At 54.2% G+C, this 16,472-nt stretch overlaps 1 protein-coding gene across 2 annotated transcripts; it reads right to left on the reverse strand.

The window, feature by feature from the left end:
* Window positions 1–204: 204 nt before the first annotated feature.
* Window positions 205–10,318, reverse strand: LOC114695284 (aldehyde dehydrogenase family 3 member B3). Of its 2 annotated transcripts, XM_028872580.2 has the most exons (10): window positions 10,184–10,318; window positions 5,863–6,025; window positions 5,315–5,425; window positions 4,979–5,099; window positions 4,789–4,874; window positions 4,594–4,675; window positions 3,915–4,301; window positions 3,401–3,567; window positions 2,027–2,126; window positions 205–815 (listed from the first exon to the last, which is right to left on the reverse strand). In XM_028872580.2, the coding sequence occupies exons 1-10, from the start codon at window positions 10,219–10,221 to the stop codon at window positions 631–633; spliced, it is 1,440 nt and encodes a 479-aa protein (XP_028728413.1). In that variant the 5' UTR covers window positions 10,222–10,318; the 3' UTR covers window positions 205–630. The 2 variants fall into 2 exon arrangements, with proteins under 2 accessions (XP_028728413.1, XP_037064413.1); XM_037208518.1 differs by lacking the exon at window positions 10,184–10,318 and having other exon boundaries at window positions 5,863–6,511.
* Between the last annotated feature and the right edge of the window lie 6,154 nt (window positions 10,319–16,472).

Here is a 16,472-nt window from a genome sequence, read left to right on the forward strand (position 1 = left end):
AAAAAAAAAAAAAAAGAGGCTTCTACTTCTACATCAGGACACAAGGCGGCCCCAAGGGGCGAGATCAGAATATTAACACCTGTGCCACGACATTTCATGACAGTGAACCCTCTGACCATGAGCTACGAGAGAGTCTTTCCCCCTTGAACTTGCCCATGTCAGGTCCTTTGATGGAAGCAACAGGAGAGTAACTAATGAACACACTTCAGACAGATTCACCAATTAATCTGACCTGGGTTCAAGATCATGTCACTTCAGATGGGACAAAGCCACCCTCCGGGTGTGGATGGAGCTGTGAGCCACTGCTCTGTCTTTTGGGACCCTGTCTATGATCTGACAAAGGAAGTCCTCCTCAGTCACCAGATCTGCCCAGCCTTGGGGAGGGGGCTTCTCTGTCAGCGGACCTGTCTAAACAGAGGGTCAGGAGGCTGCTGAGGGGGCTGTGCTCTGGGAAGGGATTGGACCAGCCACCTGGAGGTCCTGCTTGGCTGCAGGTCTGTTCAGAAAAAGTTCCAGAAGTGGGGTGTTCACAGGCAGACACCTGCCTTTCGGGAACCACTGGGGATGTGGGAGCAGCTGAAAGCTCAGGTAGGTCAGGGGCTGGGCAGCAGGGGAGAGTCAGGGTGGTGCTCATAGAAGGGTGCAGCTCTGGGAGCCCAGGGCCCATTTCAGCAACTGCTGGTTACGGGGACTGTAAGGAGGGTATCGGAGGTCATTAAGCTTTTCCATCCCGGGGCTGCGCAGCAGACAGGCTCGCTGGTTGGAAAAGGTGTCGAAGGAGAACTTGCCGTGGTACCTGCCCATCCCGCTTGATCCTGTGGGCAGCATGGAACAAAGGGTCAGGCCTTCAGTGGCCAGCTGAAGAGATATCACACAGACCTGGCTCTGACAGGGGCTATCTGGGCCTCTGTTTCCCCATTTGTCCACTGGGCTACACAAAGCACTGTGAGCGAAAGGTTGAGCCCTGAGCCTGTGGGCACCAGCCTACCAGGTGCTGACACAGGATAGCTGGACAGTGGCCAATGGGTTGTATCCTGAGGCCAAGTTGCCAGGGTGGGAGTGGGGGTGGATCCCAGCCTTGCCCTGAATAGCTTTGCCACCTTGAGAAAGTGACTTTGCCTCAGGCTCCTCTTCTGGGACAGTGACACCCTCCTCCTAGGGTGAAGAAAGTAAATGCATCTTCAGCCCCATGGAGTTCCCAGTGTCTGGAAAGGGACAAAGACCCAGCCCAGGAAGTCCAGGAAGCTGGGATTTCTGGAGTGAATGAGGCCAGAGGATGGTGAGGTCTACCAGGGGAATAGTGGGTGGTGAGCCAAAAGGACTCAGGCTGGGAACAGCTCAGGGAGCCTCAGAGGGGGGTGACATGTTAGAGCCAAGACGAATGGCTGCCATTGCAGACAAAACTGAGGGAAAGAGAAGGGAGCGAGTCCTCTAGACAGACCAGGAGAGCCAGAGCCATCTGCCATTCATTCCACTCCTGAGACTCACCAGGTGGAGGGACCAGGATACCCTTTCAATAATGAAGTGGGTTCAGAGGGAAAGGGGCTACCAAGGTCATGCATGCCTGTGGGGCATGCATCTCCACATCCCAGGCCTCCTGGAAGCCGCGGTGCCCAGGGCTTGGTTCACAGGGACAAGGGAAGGCAGACGGGGCAAACAGGCAGCCTCCTACTTGAGTGAAAACACCCACAGTTATGTGGGGGATGGGTGGCTGAGGACAAATGTTTCTTGATGAACGTCAAAGCGCTTAATGGCTGGCAGCCTCAGGTGGGTTTTCTTAAAACCCAGCAAATGGCCTCTCGGATCCTCGCCCACACATGCAAGTGCAAGCACAGCTGGAAGGTCCCCCACAGCTGTAGGGAGGTGGGGGGCAGGCTAGATGGACACGGACTGTGGAGAGGGACTTCCTCCCGTGTCCGCTGCACTGGGAGCGGGCTGCATGTTCTGCAGTTAGCGTGCTCGAGCAGCCGGGGGGTGGATGCAGCCGTGGAGCAGCCCAGGAGGGCAGAGCTCTGCAGCCACCTACCCACTCCTCCAAAAGGAAGGCTGGACAGGGTCATGTGCATGAAGCCATCGTTCCCGCAGAAGCCCCCGCTGCTGGTCCGCGCCAGGACCTGTTTAATCACCTGGGGGAGAAGGAGGAACTTGTAAAACATCTGGTTATAATTTGTTTCAGGAAGGGTCTGAGGTCCAAGGTGGGTCTGGACAGACGCACAGACTCCTATGCTGTGGACGTGTTCCCTGTGTGTCTGCCTGTATGTGGCCCTGGCAGGTGTTGGGAGAGAACCCCAAGGGGGCGGCATGAGGCTAGAGGTAGTCAGAATGGGGACGTAGTGAGGTACGGTCGTCATGGTAATCCCAGCGGAGGGACGTGAGGTGGCTGCTGAGTCTTATGGTGGAAGAAGTGGGGGGCTTTGTGGGGTGAGTTTGGGCCACTAACTTCAGGTTTGGGCTTAGCAGCCTGAGATTGGCTCCAGGAGTTCAAGGTCATTCTCAGCAACATAGGAAACAGAACACTGGTCTGGTTTACAAGAGCTTGCCTCATAAAACAAACAGCATGTGTGTACACATGTATACACACATGCACACATGTATACACACGCGCGCACATGTATACACACATGTATACACACATGCATACATGTATACACACGCACACATGTATACACACGTATACACACATGCACACATGTATACACACATGCGCGCATGTATACACACATACATGTACACACATATACACATGTACACATACATACACACATGTATACACACATACACACATGTACACACACATACACACAGGTATATACACACATCCAGTCAGATAAATGGCTCAGGAGACAATTCTTTCTCCCAGGGTCTAGAACATATCTGCAGTAGCCTAGTGGTCAGGATTCTTTGAAGATAAATGTGCTTTTCCATAAATGTGTTCTCAAATGAAAATGTATTTATGAAACCAGTGTTGAGGGCTGGAGGATGGAGCTCAGCCGGCAGTGTTTGCTCAACATGTATGAGGCCTTAGGTTTGATTCCTCAGACCACCTTCAACGAGGCACAGTGTGCACCCCTTGTTACCCCAGAACTACTGATGTGAAGGCAGGAAAATCAGGGGTTTGAAGCCATCTCAGCTAGATAAGAAGTATGAGCCCTCAAGGCCAGGGCTACTTGAGACTTTGTCTCAAAAAAAAAGACTCTTGGTTCAGCCAGATGTGGTGGTGCCTAGGAGAATATGTGTAATCTGGATAGGATGTGGTGGAGGGGGACCTCAGAGCCTTCTGGGAGGGAGGGCAGGGAAAGAGCCTAAGAAGCCACCATCCCTGAAATTCTGTCACTGTCCAGAGGGCCTGTGCCCTCTGCTGCCACCGCTCCCATAGCCGACTCCCGGAGACGGAGCGCACCTGGCAACTGTTGGAATAGGCATACAGCGCCAGCGGCTTCTCCCGCCTGTTGATGAAGTCAATGGCGTCATCCAGGCTCCTCACAGTCACCAGGGGCAGGATGGGCCCGAAGATCTCCTCCTGCATCACAGGCTCCGTCTCCTGCACGTCCACTAAGACTGTTGGTGCTGCAGACACAGAGGAGACAGCCTCTCCATAGGCAAGACACTCTGAGAAACAGGGGCTCTGACAGAGACAGAACCTGGGCTCTGAGAACTTCAGGCTTAGTGCCTGGGACTCTGGCCTTATGGGATATGGGGCAAAAGCATAAGGTTGTAGCTCAGGGGGGCTGAGCTGTGGGACAGCAGTTTATCACTGAAGAGTCACAGGCCAAGAACCACAGTGCTGGGGACTCCTAGCACCAGAAACGAGAATTCAGTTGCAGGATCAGACTTGAGGTCCAGAATGGGCTCCTCCAGCAGAAGAGCCTCAGCCCGGGTGGGCTGCGTGCCAGTGATGGGGGCAGGAGACTCACCAATGTAGCGTTCTCCCTCATCACTCTGGCCACCGATGGCCACGCGGCCACAGCCCAGCAGTCCCTGGAGACGCTTGAAATGTTTCTGGTTGATGATTCTGCCCAGGTTGGGGGAGGTCTGTGGGTTGTCTCCATAGAAACGTGTGATGGCATTCTGCAGGGCCGGCACCAGCCGCTCCTGCATCTCCTGGCTACACAGGATGTAATCGGGGGCCACACAGGTCTGGCCAGCATTGAAGCAGCGGAACCAGGCCACACGGTTGGCCACGGTCTGAGGGTCACAGTCGTCATCCACATAGCAGGGGTTCTTACCCCCCAGCTCCAGGGTGATGGGCGTCAGGTGTTTGGCAGCAGCGGCCATCACGATCTTGCCTACCCGAGAGCTTCCTGAGGACATGGTCAAGAGACAAGATCTTCACCTGGCAAACTGGTCTAGGCATGAATTTTGGCTTCCTCTCTCCACAGACACCTTTCCCAGCCCAAGTTCTGGGCTGTCCCACCTATCCTGACCACCCAGGATCCAATCTCCAAGATTCTCAGAGGGCCTGGACTGGACCTCTGGGACACCTGCACCTCTTGATTGGTTCCCTGCCCTGGCCTATGGCCTTATGCTTCAATGCCTTCACACTGTATTCTCTGCTGCCCCCGTCCCCAGGATCCTGGCCAGGGCCATCCTTACCCGTGAAGAAGATATAGTCAAATTTATGTTTCAGCAGCTGCCCGGTCTCCTCGGGCCCACCCAGCACCACAGCAAAGCAGCTCTGCAAGGCAGGGTGACAGCTCAGGAGGCAGCCCCGAGGACAGCAGGGACTTCCCCACTGGCCGGGACACGGGTGTGGGGATGCCAGGTGCTGACAGGCAGAGCCATGCCCACCTGGTCCAGATACTGGGGCAGCAGCTCGGCCAGCGCCTTCTCTGTGTTCTTGCTTATCTCCGAGGGCTTCAGTACCACGCAGTTCCCTGCAGGAGCCAATGGGGAGGCTGGAGCCTGCACCCCCCAGGGAACTCTGGATGCCCTCTTTGGGAAGGACCCTCAGACTAGGGGGCCCCAAAACCCCACTCGCCTGCAGCAATGGCCCCCACTAGGGGCATGATCATCAAGTTCAAAGGATAATTCCAGGGTGCCACGATAAGCACCAGGCCAAAGGGCTCCTTCCGGATGAAGGCTGAGCTCAGTTTCGTGAGCTAGGATGCAGGATGACAGTCAGGTGTCAAGTGAGGAACAGTCCCCCCCTTCCCCCCGCACATGGGTCCTCACGCCCCTGGCTGATGGGGTCCCCAGTGAAAAGACTGGCTTACTTTGGTCTCTAGGGCAGGAAGGGGCCTGGGGCAGGCTGCCCTGTGCTCTGCCCCCCCCCACTGCCTCCTCCACCTACCATCACCCAGCCTACAGGGCTCACCAAGTTGGTGGACACAGACTCATCCTTCATCCAGGTCTGCAGGTTCTTGAGGGCCAGGTCCACCTCATTCTGGCACAGGATGATCTCACTCATGTCTGACTCGAAGGCTGACTGTGGGTGGGGTGGGGAGGTCAGGTCAAGGCTGGGCTGGGGTCCACCGTTTGGAAAGGGCATGAGGTGCTTTCCTTGAGCACATAAATGTATGCAGTGTAAGGACAGCATGGTGGTCCCATGGGAACCGAGATTCTGACCTGCCACTGCCTGATCTTGTAATTTTAGGCGAGAGACTTAACCTGAGTGCCTCAGTTTCTCTGTTTGTGACCTGAGAACAGCCATCCAGCTGGCCTCTCAGAGGGGCTCTGTGTGTTCCTGGGTTAACGTTGCATTCTGCATACAAGGCATGGAATGGATATTCAGGATACAGTTTGGGCACACAGCCAATCACATTGCAAGGTATGACTCTCTTTAGGGACTCGAGGTCTCAGAAAGGATGTGGCCCAGGCTGGGAAGGACACATGGGCACCTCTGTGTGCCCCCCCCCCCAGCACCTTGCCCAGGTCTCCAGTCAGGGCATCATGCAGCTGCTTCTTGTTGTCCTGCAGGAAGTGGCCCAGGCTCAGTAGCTGTTCAGTCCTGAACTTGGCTGACTTTGTCTTCCCTGTGTTGAAGGAATCCCTCAGCCTCTGCAGCTTTTCCTCAAAGGGGTCCATCCTGCAACACAGGGCAGTTAACTGGGCGGTGGGGACTGTCTCCATCTTTAAGACACGTTCCAATTACCCGTGATTTGGGCCACCCCCAGAAGCTTGTGGTCTTCCATGGGAGTCTCCTCCCTCCTATGACCCCCCAGGCCGGGTGTTGCGGTGATGCTGAGAACTTCTGAATGCTGGTGAAGACAGAGATTGTTTTGTTGTTGAATTGTTGGTTGCTGTTATTGAGACAAGGTCTCATGTAGTTCACGATGGCCTCCAAAGTATTATATAGGTAGAAGTGACCTGTGAATTCCTGATACTCCTGCTCCTGCATTCTCCAGGGCTGAAGTTACAGGCGTGAGCCAACTTTCAAGGCTGGATGCCATTTTACATCTATCGCTGTGTGTCCATGTGTCTTCATGTGTCTGAACAAGTGTCTATTCTGAATCTGTGGATAAGTGTCTTTGTGTGTATGAGCGTGTGTGTGTGTGTGTGTGTGTGTGTGTGTGTGTGTGTGTGTGTGTGTGTGTGTACCATTGTTGGGTTTTTGTGATGACCTGAATGAATACAGATGTGTGCTATGCATCTGTGTAGACAGGAGCTGCACATGCTGGAATCTGCTCATGGCCCTCGGAGGTTCACCTAGTGCCAGCACACCCCTTCAGACAGAGCTCTTGCAACAGCACTCCCTGGGAACAGAGTTCATGTCAGACAGTGCCCCACAGTGGCCAGCTCTCAAAACAGTGCCCTTGGGAGCAGAGCTCCTACAGGGACAGCAGAGGCACTCCCTGGCCTCTCCAGTCATATGTCCTCTCAGGACAGCGCCCCCTGTGGACAGAACTCTCAGGAAACTAACACACACAATGGATACAGAACTCAGCGCCCCCTGTGACAAACTCACAGTCGACAAACTTCAGGATAGCTGTGGACAGAACTCTCAGGATGTACAGACTGCTCTCACCTGTGGACAGAACTCTCAGGACAGCGCCCCCTGTGGACAGAACTCTCAGGACAGCGCCCCCTGTGGACAGAACTCTCAGGACAGCGCCCCCTGTGGACAGAACTCTCAGGACAGCGCCCCCCTGTGAACAGAACTCTCAGGACAGCGCCCCCTGTGGACAGAACTCTCAGGACAGAGACTGTTCCTGGACAGAACACAGGACAGGCCTAAAGTTGAGCAGACAGGGACAGGCTCTGACAGACGGGCGCTGTCCTCAGCAGCTTGAAGAATTCGGAGGCGCTAGACAGGAAAGTGACAGACAGCACTCCTGTCCCAGCTGAGAATGTACAGGAGACAGACTGCCCTCCCCAGGGCAGGGCTGCTGATTTCCTGGCTGAGGACTCCACATTCATGTGCCCTTCCCCTGGGGCCAGCAGCAGGAGGCAGCTCACAGCAGCGTTGCTGAGGACTGTCCCTGAGCAGGCTCAACTCTTGCCAGGGCTGGATGGGGACCCAAACCCTCCTCCTTACAGCCAGGCCTGGGGGAGCCCCCACCTAGACCCCTTCCCAGGAGGACCAGGGCCATTCCCTGCAGGGGCTCCTGGAGGAGCTGGGCCTGGCTGGGGATGCTCGGTTCCCCACTCCCTGGACGGCTGGCATGGCTGGTCTAGATGCTAGGCCCTAGAGCATTCCAGGTCTCTTCCTGAGAGCTCCTTGTGGGGGGCCCACGTCACCAGCCTTCACCAGTGCTCGCTCTGCCTGGGCTCCATGAGCTTCTCCTGGTCACACTGGCCTTGCTCTAGCATTGTCCGTGCCTTCCTGCTGCCTTCATGGGGCTGGACCTGGGATGTGCTGAGGCCCCCAGGGCTCCCTCGTGTGAGGCAGCCTACTTCCCTCAGCTTGGTTATAATCCGGAGGATTACTGTTGTCCGTTCTGACTGTCACTGACCAACATGTCAGTGATGTGGCACGAGACTGTGATTATTCGGGATCAGCACACACAGACACCTCTGGAGGCAGGCCAGAGAGTCATCAGCCCGGCTCTCCCTGCGGTGAGACCCAGGGACACGGGGCTTTGTGGATGTGAGGCAGCCGGTGCAAAGGCCTGTGGGGCAGATTTTGAGCGATGAGATGCCGCGGGGCAGGTGTCGTGATGGGACCTCTAAGAGGGAGCTGTGGTAGAGTCTGTGGACATCAAATACAGAGCTGGGGTAAAGATGGAAGGAGGGGCGATGTTTAAGCCTGGCAGATACTGCTACCCCATTGTAAGGATGAAGAAACTGAGGCTTTGAGAGGCCAGCTGATGTGTCTTACTCACAGTGGCTGCTAAACAACGGCTCTTTTGGACCCCACAGGCCTCTCCTCTCACCAACATTATGATCCTGTGCCAATGTGCAAACCGTGGTGTGTGTATGTGTTCAAATGTAGGTGAGCTCGTGTGTATGTGCAGGTGCATGAGGAGCTATGTGGAGACTACAGGCTGGCACTGAGTGCCGTCTCCTGCGGCTCTCCTCTCTTGCTGTGGGCAGGTCTCTCACTGACCCAGAGCTCTCTCACTTGGCTAGTCTAGCTAGCTGGCCTGGCCCAGGGGCCCCTCTTCTCTGACTTCTGAGCTCTGGGTTAACACGTGGGCTGCTACACCTATTCAGCTTTTTCTTGAGGGCAGGGGATCTGAACTCTGATCTCTGACCTTCACACTTGTGTGGCAATCCCTTCTCCACTGAATCACCTCTCCAGCCCCATGTGGGTCTGTGTTTAGAGACGGGTCTCACTGTGCAGCCTTAGCTGCCTACTTGGCTACTCTCTATGTAGCCTCAAACTTGTGGCAATCCTCCTGTCTCTGCTCCTAAGTGCTAGGAGCACATTTTCATCATCATCACCTTTCTGTAACTTCAAGATTTTTCTATAATAAGAATGTAATTCTTCAGGTTGGTGAGATGTCTCAGAAAGGAGCACTCGCCACCGAGCCGGATGACCTGGAACCCTCATGGTCAAAGAAGAGAATAACTCAGGCAAACTGTGCTCTGGTCTCCGCCCTCCACAGTCAGGCCACTGCACTTACATATGCTTGCTGGTGCGCACATGCACATGCACACACACTAAATAAATGTAAAGAAATTAAAAGAAACACAGGAACATCCTCCACTGCTGGCTCTTTTTTTGAGACAGAATCTTATGCTGCCTGGGCTGGCTTCAGACTTGCTATGCAGCCAGGAATGACCTTGACCACCTCATCCCATCTGCCTCCACCTCCTCCCAAGTGCTAGGATGACTGGCATGTGTCAGCATGATCTATTTACATGGTGCTAGGGGGTGAAACCCAGGGCTTCTTGCACACTAGGCAAGTACTCTGTTTACTGACATGCCCGTGCAGAGGGGAGGCAGCCTTACCCCTGCCTTGGCATGCCCGTGCAGAGGGGAGGCCGACAGTCAAACAGGAGAGAGGCAGAGAACTGGAGAAGGAAGAAGAGCCGCCCCAGGCCATCATTAATACACAGCAGAGGTTCAAGCAGGAGGCAGGGGACAGCCAGCAATGCCTTGTCTGATAGATAGATGGGGTTAGAATTGGGCACAGACCTCAGTCACGGCTGTGGGGACTTCAAACAGGGTCGCTAGGGGAGTTTCAGTGGCTTTGGATGGGCTGGTCCTGGGGAAACTCATCTGTACTCCCAGACCGCCCTGCCTCCCTCCTTCCCTCCCTTCTGTCTCTTCATCTTTGATACATATTTTTTTTTTTTTTTACATAGCCCAGTCCTTGAGTTCAGACTCCTGCCTTAGTCTCTAGAGAGCTGGGATTACAGGTTTGTGCCACTGTGTCCCTAAAATAAAATAAACATGTGGCCCTTTTAAACACAGAACCAGAAACTCAGCTCTGGACTCATCTCCCAAGAAGCCCCCTTCTTTCTCACAACCTGGTCACAGCTCCAGCATCCTGCCAGGATCCCGTCTGCCCACACAGCCTGGAACTCCTCCAGGAAAGATGGGGTTTTGTTCCTACCCCGGGGAACCTGTCTGTCACAGGGGTCACAGGGATGTGAGGCTCAGGGCAAGGAAGAAGGCGGCCACACCTCTGCCACGAGCCCACTGGGCCACCTATTACTCTGCAGACCTAGGCTCCTTGGTGGTCTCAACCCCTGGAGTCCTGGTCCTGCCCGTCTCCTGTGACCAAGACATCCCATTCCCATCAGCCACTGGTCCCAATCTGGGGCCCTAGTGTCCTCTGCCAGAAGGTTCACCTACCTCTGCTCGGCTTCTGGGTATTTGCCCTTGGTGGACATTCTGGCTCCAGATGTGCAGCGCCTCTGCTACCCTTCTGACTCCTGCCTCTGCCGCTGCCAGTCCCTCCAAGTGCCCCCGACCACACTCCTGCGCCCACGCCAGATAGCACCGTGATTCTATCTTGGTTGGGCAGCTGCCTTTAAACCCTACGCCCTTCCAATCAGAATTCCTTCCTGGTTCCACTGAGGGAAACTGGAGTGACAGGACCTGCAGGCTGCTGTCTGGGCTACAGAGTTGTGAGGGGCAGGCAGGAAGCTAGCTGGAAGGAGAAAAACCCCCCCAGGAGGGGGCAGTCCCAGGACAAACCTCACCAGAGCTCTACCAGCAATGCTACCTCCTCCAGGAAGCCCTCACAGGTTCATCATCATCCCCACCCTCACACGCATGCACAAGCAGGGTATCCCTGCATAATTGAGGCACCTTCATTTCCACCTGTGACCAAATGGCACACAGGGGCAGAGGAAGGGGCCCTGCCTGTGGTAGAGGAGACTCTGTTGGTGAGGGGAGGGAGCACACCCAGGTGGATGTCACTCATATCTGTATTTCCCATTTTCTGTGTGGCACCAAGCTGGGTTATTTAACCTGAGTGTAATTGTGATTGTTTTGAGACTGTCCTGGGAGTGGGAAGACGCGATCTCAGCTTCTGGCACAAGTCAGAGTTTCTGGGGCTGCGGCACTGGTGGATCCCAGTGTGTCTGTGGACACTCACTGAGGTTCTTCTCCTCGGGTCTGAGAAGCAGGAGACTGAGCTCAGGCCCTGCTGCTGTCTCTCACTGATGGCCAGACCCTGTCCCCACCCTCCCTGACCCAGACATCTATACACCCCCAGTTCAGGGTTGCAGAGAGGGTGTCTCTGGGCCAGCAGGTGTCTGCCATAACCCTTCCTTGTGGTTGGATCTGAGTCAGGGGGAGCCACAGCACACTACAAACCCCTGACCCCTGAATCTTTGCTAGTTTTAGAGCTAAATGCCCAATGTGGGCCCAGGAAGGGAGCACAGTGTGAGCCAGGGGGCCAGAGGATGGTGTCTCAGGGGTGGCCTTGCCTAAGAGCAGCAGGAGGGTCCCAGAGATGATTTCCCATGCCCAGTTGTGAAGCTAGACAGTGTGCAGGCTACAGGCTGTGTGAATCCTAACTCAGTAGAGCTGCCATCTCAAGAAAACTAAACCATGGAGGAACCCACACAGACTGTGAATAAAATATCCCAGATCCCAACAGCAGTGGGCAGAGTGTGAAATCAAATCATTAAGGAGCTTCCTGGACCCTGCTCTGTCCTGTCCTGGGGCTGCTGTGACAAAAGACTCCAAGTGGATGAGAGAGCAGAGCTGTGTTCTCTCACCACACTGAAGAGAGAAATCCACAATGGAGCCAAGTAGGGTGGCTCACATGTGTAGCTCCAGTCCTCACGCAGCTGAGCCAGGAGCGTTGCCATGAGTTCAAGGACAGCGTGGTCCACACAGAGTTTAGTTTAGTCAGGGCTGCCGGGCGGTGGTGGCGCACGCCTTTAATCCTAGCACTCGGGAGGCAGAGCCAGGCGGATCTCTGTGAGTTCGAGGCCAGCCTGGGCTACCAAGTGAGTTCCAGGAAAGGCGCAAAGCTACACAGAGAAACCCTGTCTCGAAAAACCAAAAAAATAAATAAATAAAATAGTTTAGTCAGGGCTACAGAGTGAAACCTTGTCTCAAAATTTAAAAAGAGAGAAAGGGGGAGAGAGAGAGAGAGAGAGAGAGAGAGAGAGAGAGAGAGAGAGAGAGAGAAAGGAAGAAAGAAAAAAAGAAAAGAAAAGTACTACCAGCCATTGAGATTAGATGGCGTCCAGTTCTCATGCAGGGCTTCTCAAGACCGTCCTCTGTCTCTTCTAGCCTCAGGTGACTACCAGCAACCCTTGGCTCATGGTCTCACCACTTCAATCTCTGCCTCTAGCTTTACATGACTTTTGTCTCAGAACACATCCACTGTCCCCCACCCCCACTCATCACGGTGCTGGGAATGGGACCCAGGGCCTCCTGCATGCTCAGCGTGTGCCCCACCCCTGAGCTACATGCCAAGCCCACCTGCCTCTCTTATGAGGACACCTGTGACTCAAGTTATCACCTACCTGAATGACCCTATTGCCAAGATCCTTAACTTCATCACACCTAGAAAGACCCTTTTCTCTGGGCTGGAGAGATGGCTCAGCAGTTAAGAGCATTGGCTGCTCTTTCAGAGGACCCGGGTTCAATTCCCAGCACCCACAGGGTAGCTCACAACTGTCTATAACTCAAGTTCCAGTGGATCCAACTCCCTCACAAAGACATGCAGGTCAAACACCAATACACATAAAGAACAAAAAAAAAAAGCACATTAATCAATACACATTAAAAAAAGAAAAGAAAGACCCTTTCTCCCACAGTTTCACCTTCGCAGGCCCCTTGAGTTAGGAGGTATTGTTTCCAGAAACTATTATCCACCCACCATGGGGATCAAATGCCACTACTTTGTCACCTGCTCTCAGAAAACATACCCAGATGCCCATAGCCCAGATAAGCACCTGCCGAGCCGCCTTACCCCTGCCTTGACATGCCCGTGCAGAGGGGAGGCCGCCTTACCCCTGCCTTGGCATGCCCGTGCAGAGGGGAGGCCGCCTTACCCCTGCCTTGACATACCCATGCAGAGGGGAGGCCGCCTTCCCCCTGCCTTGACATGCCCGTGCAGAGGGGAGGCCGCCTTACCCCTGCCTTGACATGCCCGTGCAGAGGGGAGGCTGCCTTACCCCTGCCTTGGCATGCCCGTGCAGAGGGGAGGCTGCCTTACCCCTGCCTTGACATGCCCGTGCAGAGGGGAGGTCGCCTTACCCCTGCCTTGACATGCCCGTGCAGAGGGGAGGCCGACAGTCAAACAGGAGAGAGGCAGAAAACTGGAGAAGGAAGAAGAGCCACCCCAGGCCATCATTAATACACAGCAGAGGTTCAAGCAGGAGGCAGGGGACAGCAGGCAATGCCTTGTCTGCGAGATAGATGGGGTTAGAATTGGGCACAGACCTCAGTCACGGCTGTGGGGACTTCAAACAGGGTCGCTAGGGGAGTTTCAGTGATGAGTTGATCCTGGGGAAACACATCTGTAATCCCAGCCCTCCAAAGGCTGAGGCAGGAGGATTGTGAGTAGAAGGCTATCCTGGGCTACATCACTTATCTAAAAGGAAATTGAATGCCTTCCTGGAAGAACTTCAAGGACTGTCCTGGATTAGGTGCCAGGGTTTGGGGGCAGAGGGAAGGGAGAAATTGGGGGGCCGACCAGGTTTCTGCTTAGGCTGTAGATAGACTCAAAGTTGCTTCTTAGGGCTCAGTTTTTGTGCCCTGGGAGGTGGAGACCCTGAGTCCTGTCTGGATAGAGGGGTCAGCAAGTGGTGCCCAGTGAGACATAGAACAGATGCCTGAAGTATAAGTTGGGGGCTCAGGCCAAAGCCGGCTGTGGAGACTTCGACCTGTCTTGGACAATGCCTTCTTTTTTTTTTTTTTTTTTTTTTTTGTTTTTGGACAGGGTTTCTCTGTGTAGCTTTGTGCCTTCCTGAACTCACTCGGTAGGCTGGCTCGAACTCACAGAGATCGCTGCCTCTGCTCCCGATGCTGGATTAAAGGCGTGCACCACCACCGCCGGGCTAAGGACAATGCCTTCTATGGGGAAGGAGTATAGAAAACAGGCAGCCAGGGATACTGCTGGTTGAAATGGACAGATCTGGACACGCCCGAGGCAATGAGGGTAAATAGAGCTGGAGGTTGCCACTTGGGGAAGGTCAGGGGGACACCTGTAGCGTCTGGCCCTTGATGACAGTCATGTTCTGACCCAGCAGGTTCATGCAGTTGGAAAGCTGTGGTCTCAGCAGCTGCAGGGTGTGGCTCCTGCTCTGCCATCTGCATGTGCAAAGTAACAGCTGGGCATGTAACATCCTCCAGTTGTGAAATCAAGACTACATCCACCCATTGCAAGATGTCCCCTGGAGGTCACCTCACACCCTGTGGAGAACCCCAACCTCCACGCTTCTTCCACAGACTTGTGTGGCTGAAGGGATGCAGACAGTGGCTGGTACCATGTGAGGTGAGGTGGGGTGTCTGAGACATGCTCAGGAAGACATTACTGCAGGGGTGAGCATGAGGATGAAGTTGGAACTTGTAGAATGGAGAGGAGCAGGTTAGCTCTCCTCTGGGGACTTCTACATGAAGTGACCAACCCCGGGTGGATGCAGCCTGTTAACACAGATGAGCAGTCAGCCATGACACTCCAGTGAGATCTAACATGTGACTATGAGCTAAATGGTATCCCCCACGTTTATATATTAAAGCCCTAAGCCTCAGTGTGACAGGATTTGGTGGTGGGCCCTTGCAGGGATGGTTAGATTAGATCATGAAGATAGGGCAGGTCTGCTGGATATATTTATATGAAAAGGAAGACAAAGGACTGGGAGACATCTCCATTGATAAAGTGCCTGACCTGTAAGCTGGAGGACCTGGTTCCCGCCCAGAACCCATGTAGAAAGCTAGGTGTGGCGTTGCATGCAATCCAGAGCTGTGGTGGTGGTGGGGGGAGAGGTGGGAGAATGCCTGGGGCTCACTGACCAGCCAGTCTTGGTGAATTCCAGTCCACTGAGAGACCCTTGTCTCATTAAATATGGTGGACAGCTCCTGAAGAACATCAGCTGAGATTACTCCCGGCCTCTATGCACACCCACATGCATACACACATGCACACACTCACACATACACACCCACGTGCACACACACATACACAAAAGGAAAGGAAGGAAGGAGAGACACTAGACGGCTGGCTGCCACTGTGCCCGTCTCCCTGGGTGAGGACAGGAGAGTGTTGGGAGTCCACCATCCGGGAAGCTGGTGCTCGCCTGAAACAGCCCAGCCGTACACCAGACCTGTAAGAAACGAATGTCTGCAGTCAGATCCAGTGGTGTTTTCCCTGAGCAGGGGGTGGGGGGAAGCGTGAGGCCCGAGAGAGGGGGTGGTCCTATGTCTGAGGGAGGAGGGAGGGGCACAGTCTAGCGCCCAGGTCAGGGAGCCTTCTTGGGGAGAAAAAAACAGCGGTGCCCATGCCTCCGGACCCCTGGCTCCTATCCAGGACTCAGTGGGTTGAATCCGGGACCCTTTGGCCTCTCACACCTTGGAATTCCCAGAGAGGGGCCAGCATATGCATTTTTCACCAGTCCCTGGATGATTATGAGCTCTGGATAGATTTTAAAACTGCCACTGTAAACTGGGTCTATTTGCACACCCTTATCACCTCAGCATTTTCGGGGGCAAGACAGCAGAGTCAGGAGTTCAGGGTCATCCTTGGCTACATAGTGAGTTCCAGACCAGCCTGGGCTACACGAGACCATTTTGGAAGGGGGTGGGGGGGCGGTGATGGTGCACGCCTTTAATCCCAGCACTCGGGAGGCAGAGGCAGGCCGATCTTTGTGAGTTCGAGGCCAGCCTGGTCTACAGCGCGAGATTCAGGACAGTCGCAAAGCTACACATAGAAACCCCGTCTGGAAAAACCAAAAAGAAAAGAAAAGGGGAGGGGCATTGTTCTAACCAGGTGACCTTTTTAAGGATCCAGTAACAGATCTCAGGTTCCCTTCTCAGCTACTCATTCAACTCCCCCCAGAAGGCCTGGTGCCTCAGTGTCTCTGTCTATAATGGTTATATAAATATAAAATGTCCTCTAGAGGTTCATGCTGAGATGAGTCTGTTCTGTCAGTACATATCGTGTAGACTGGCTTTTCAGCCATGCTGTGCCGGAAAGACTGAATTCTACAAACACTTCCCTGCTCCATTTCAAGGGTGGGGCGTGATTGCTCACCAAGGTGGACCCGCAAATACCACCAGCTGTCCAGCACCCACCTACACAGCACCTAGATAAGTGATAAGTGACTTATCACTAGAAGTAAGAAGGGTATTGCCCCATACATTTATCATTATGAATTTAGGCTGTGGACACATGGCATGTTAACATCATGTTAGTCAAAACAAACCCAAGAGCTTACCAGACGAACCAGACCAAGGAAAGGGCGGAACTCCCTTGCCTAGATTCCATGAAGTGATAGACACTGGACACAACAGCAGTCATTGGTCCGCCCCACCAAGCTGACACCCAGTGTGTGTAACAAGGACGGACCACAGAGAACTCCCAACTGCACTGGGGCTTCCGCTTGACCCCTCCTCCTCTGTTGACAAGGTCTACTCAACGGCTATGTCCGCCTGATTGACCTTTGGGGCTGGGCCT

The sequence above is a fragment of the Peromyscus leucopus genome, chromosome 1 (assembly GCF_004664715.2).
Source record: "Peromyscus leucopus breed LL Stock chromosome 1, UCI_PerLeu_2.1, whole genome shotgun sequence".
In the NCBI taxonomy this organism is placed as follows: Eukaryota; Metazoa; Chordata; class Mammalia; order Rodentia; family Cricetidae; genus Peromyscus; species Peromyscus leucopus.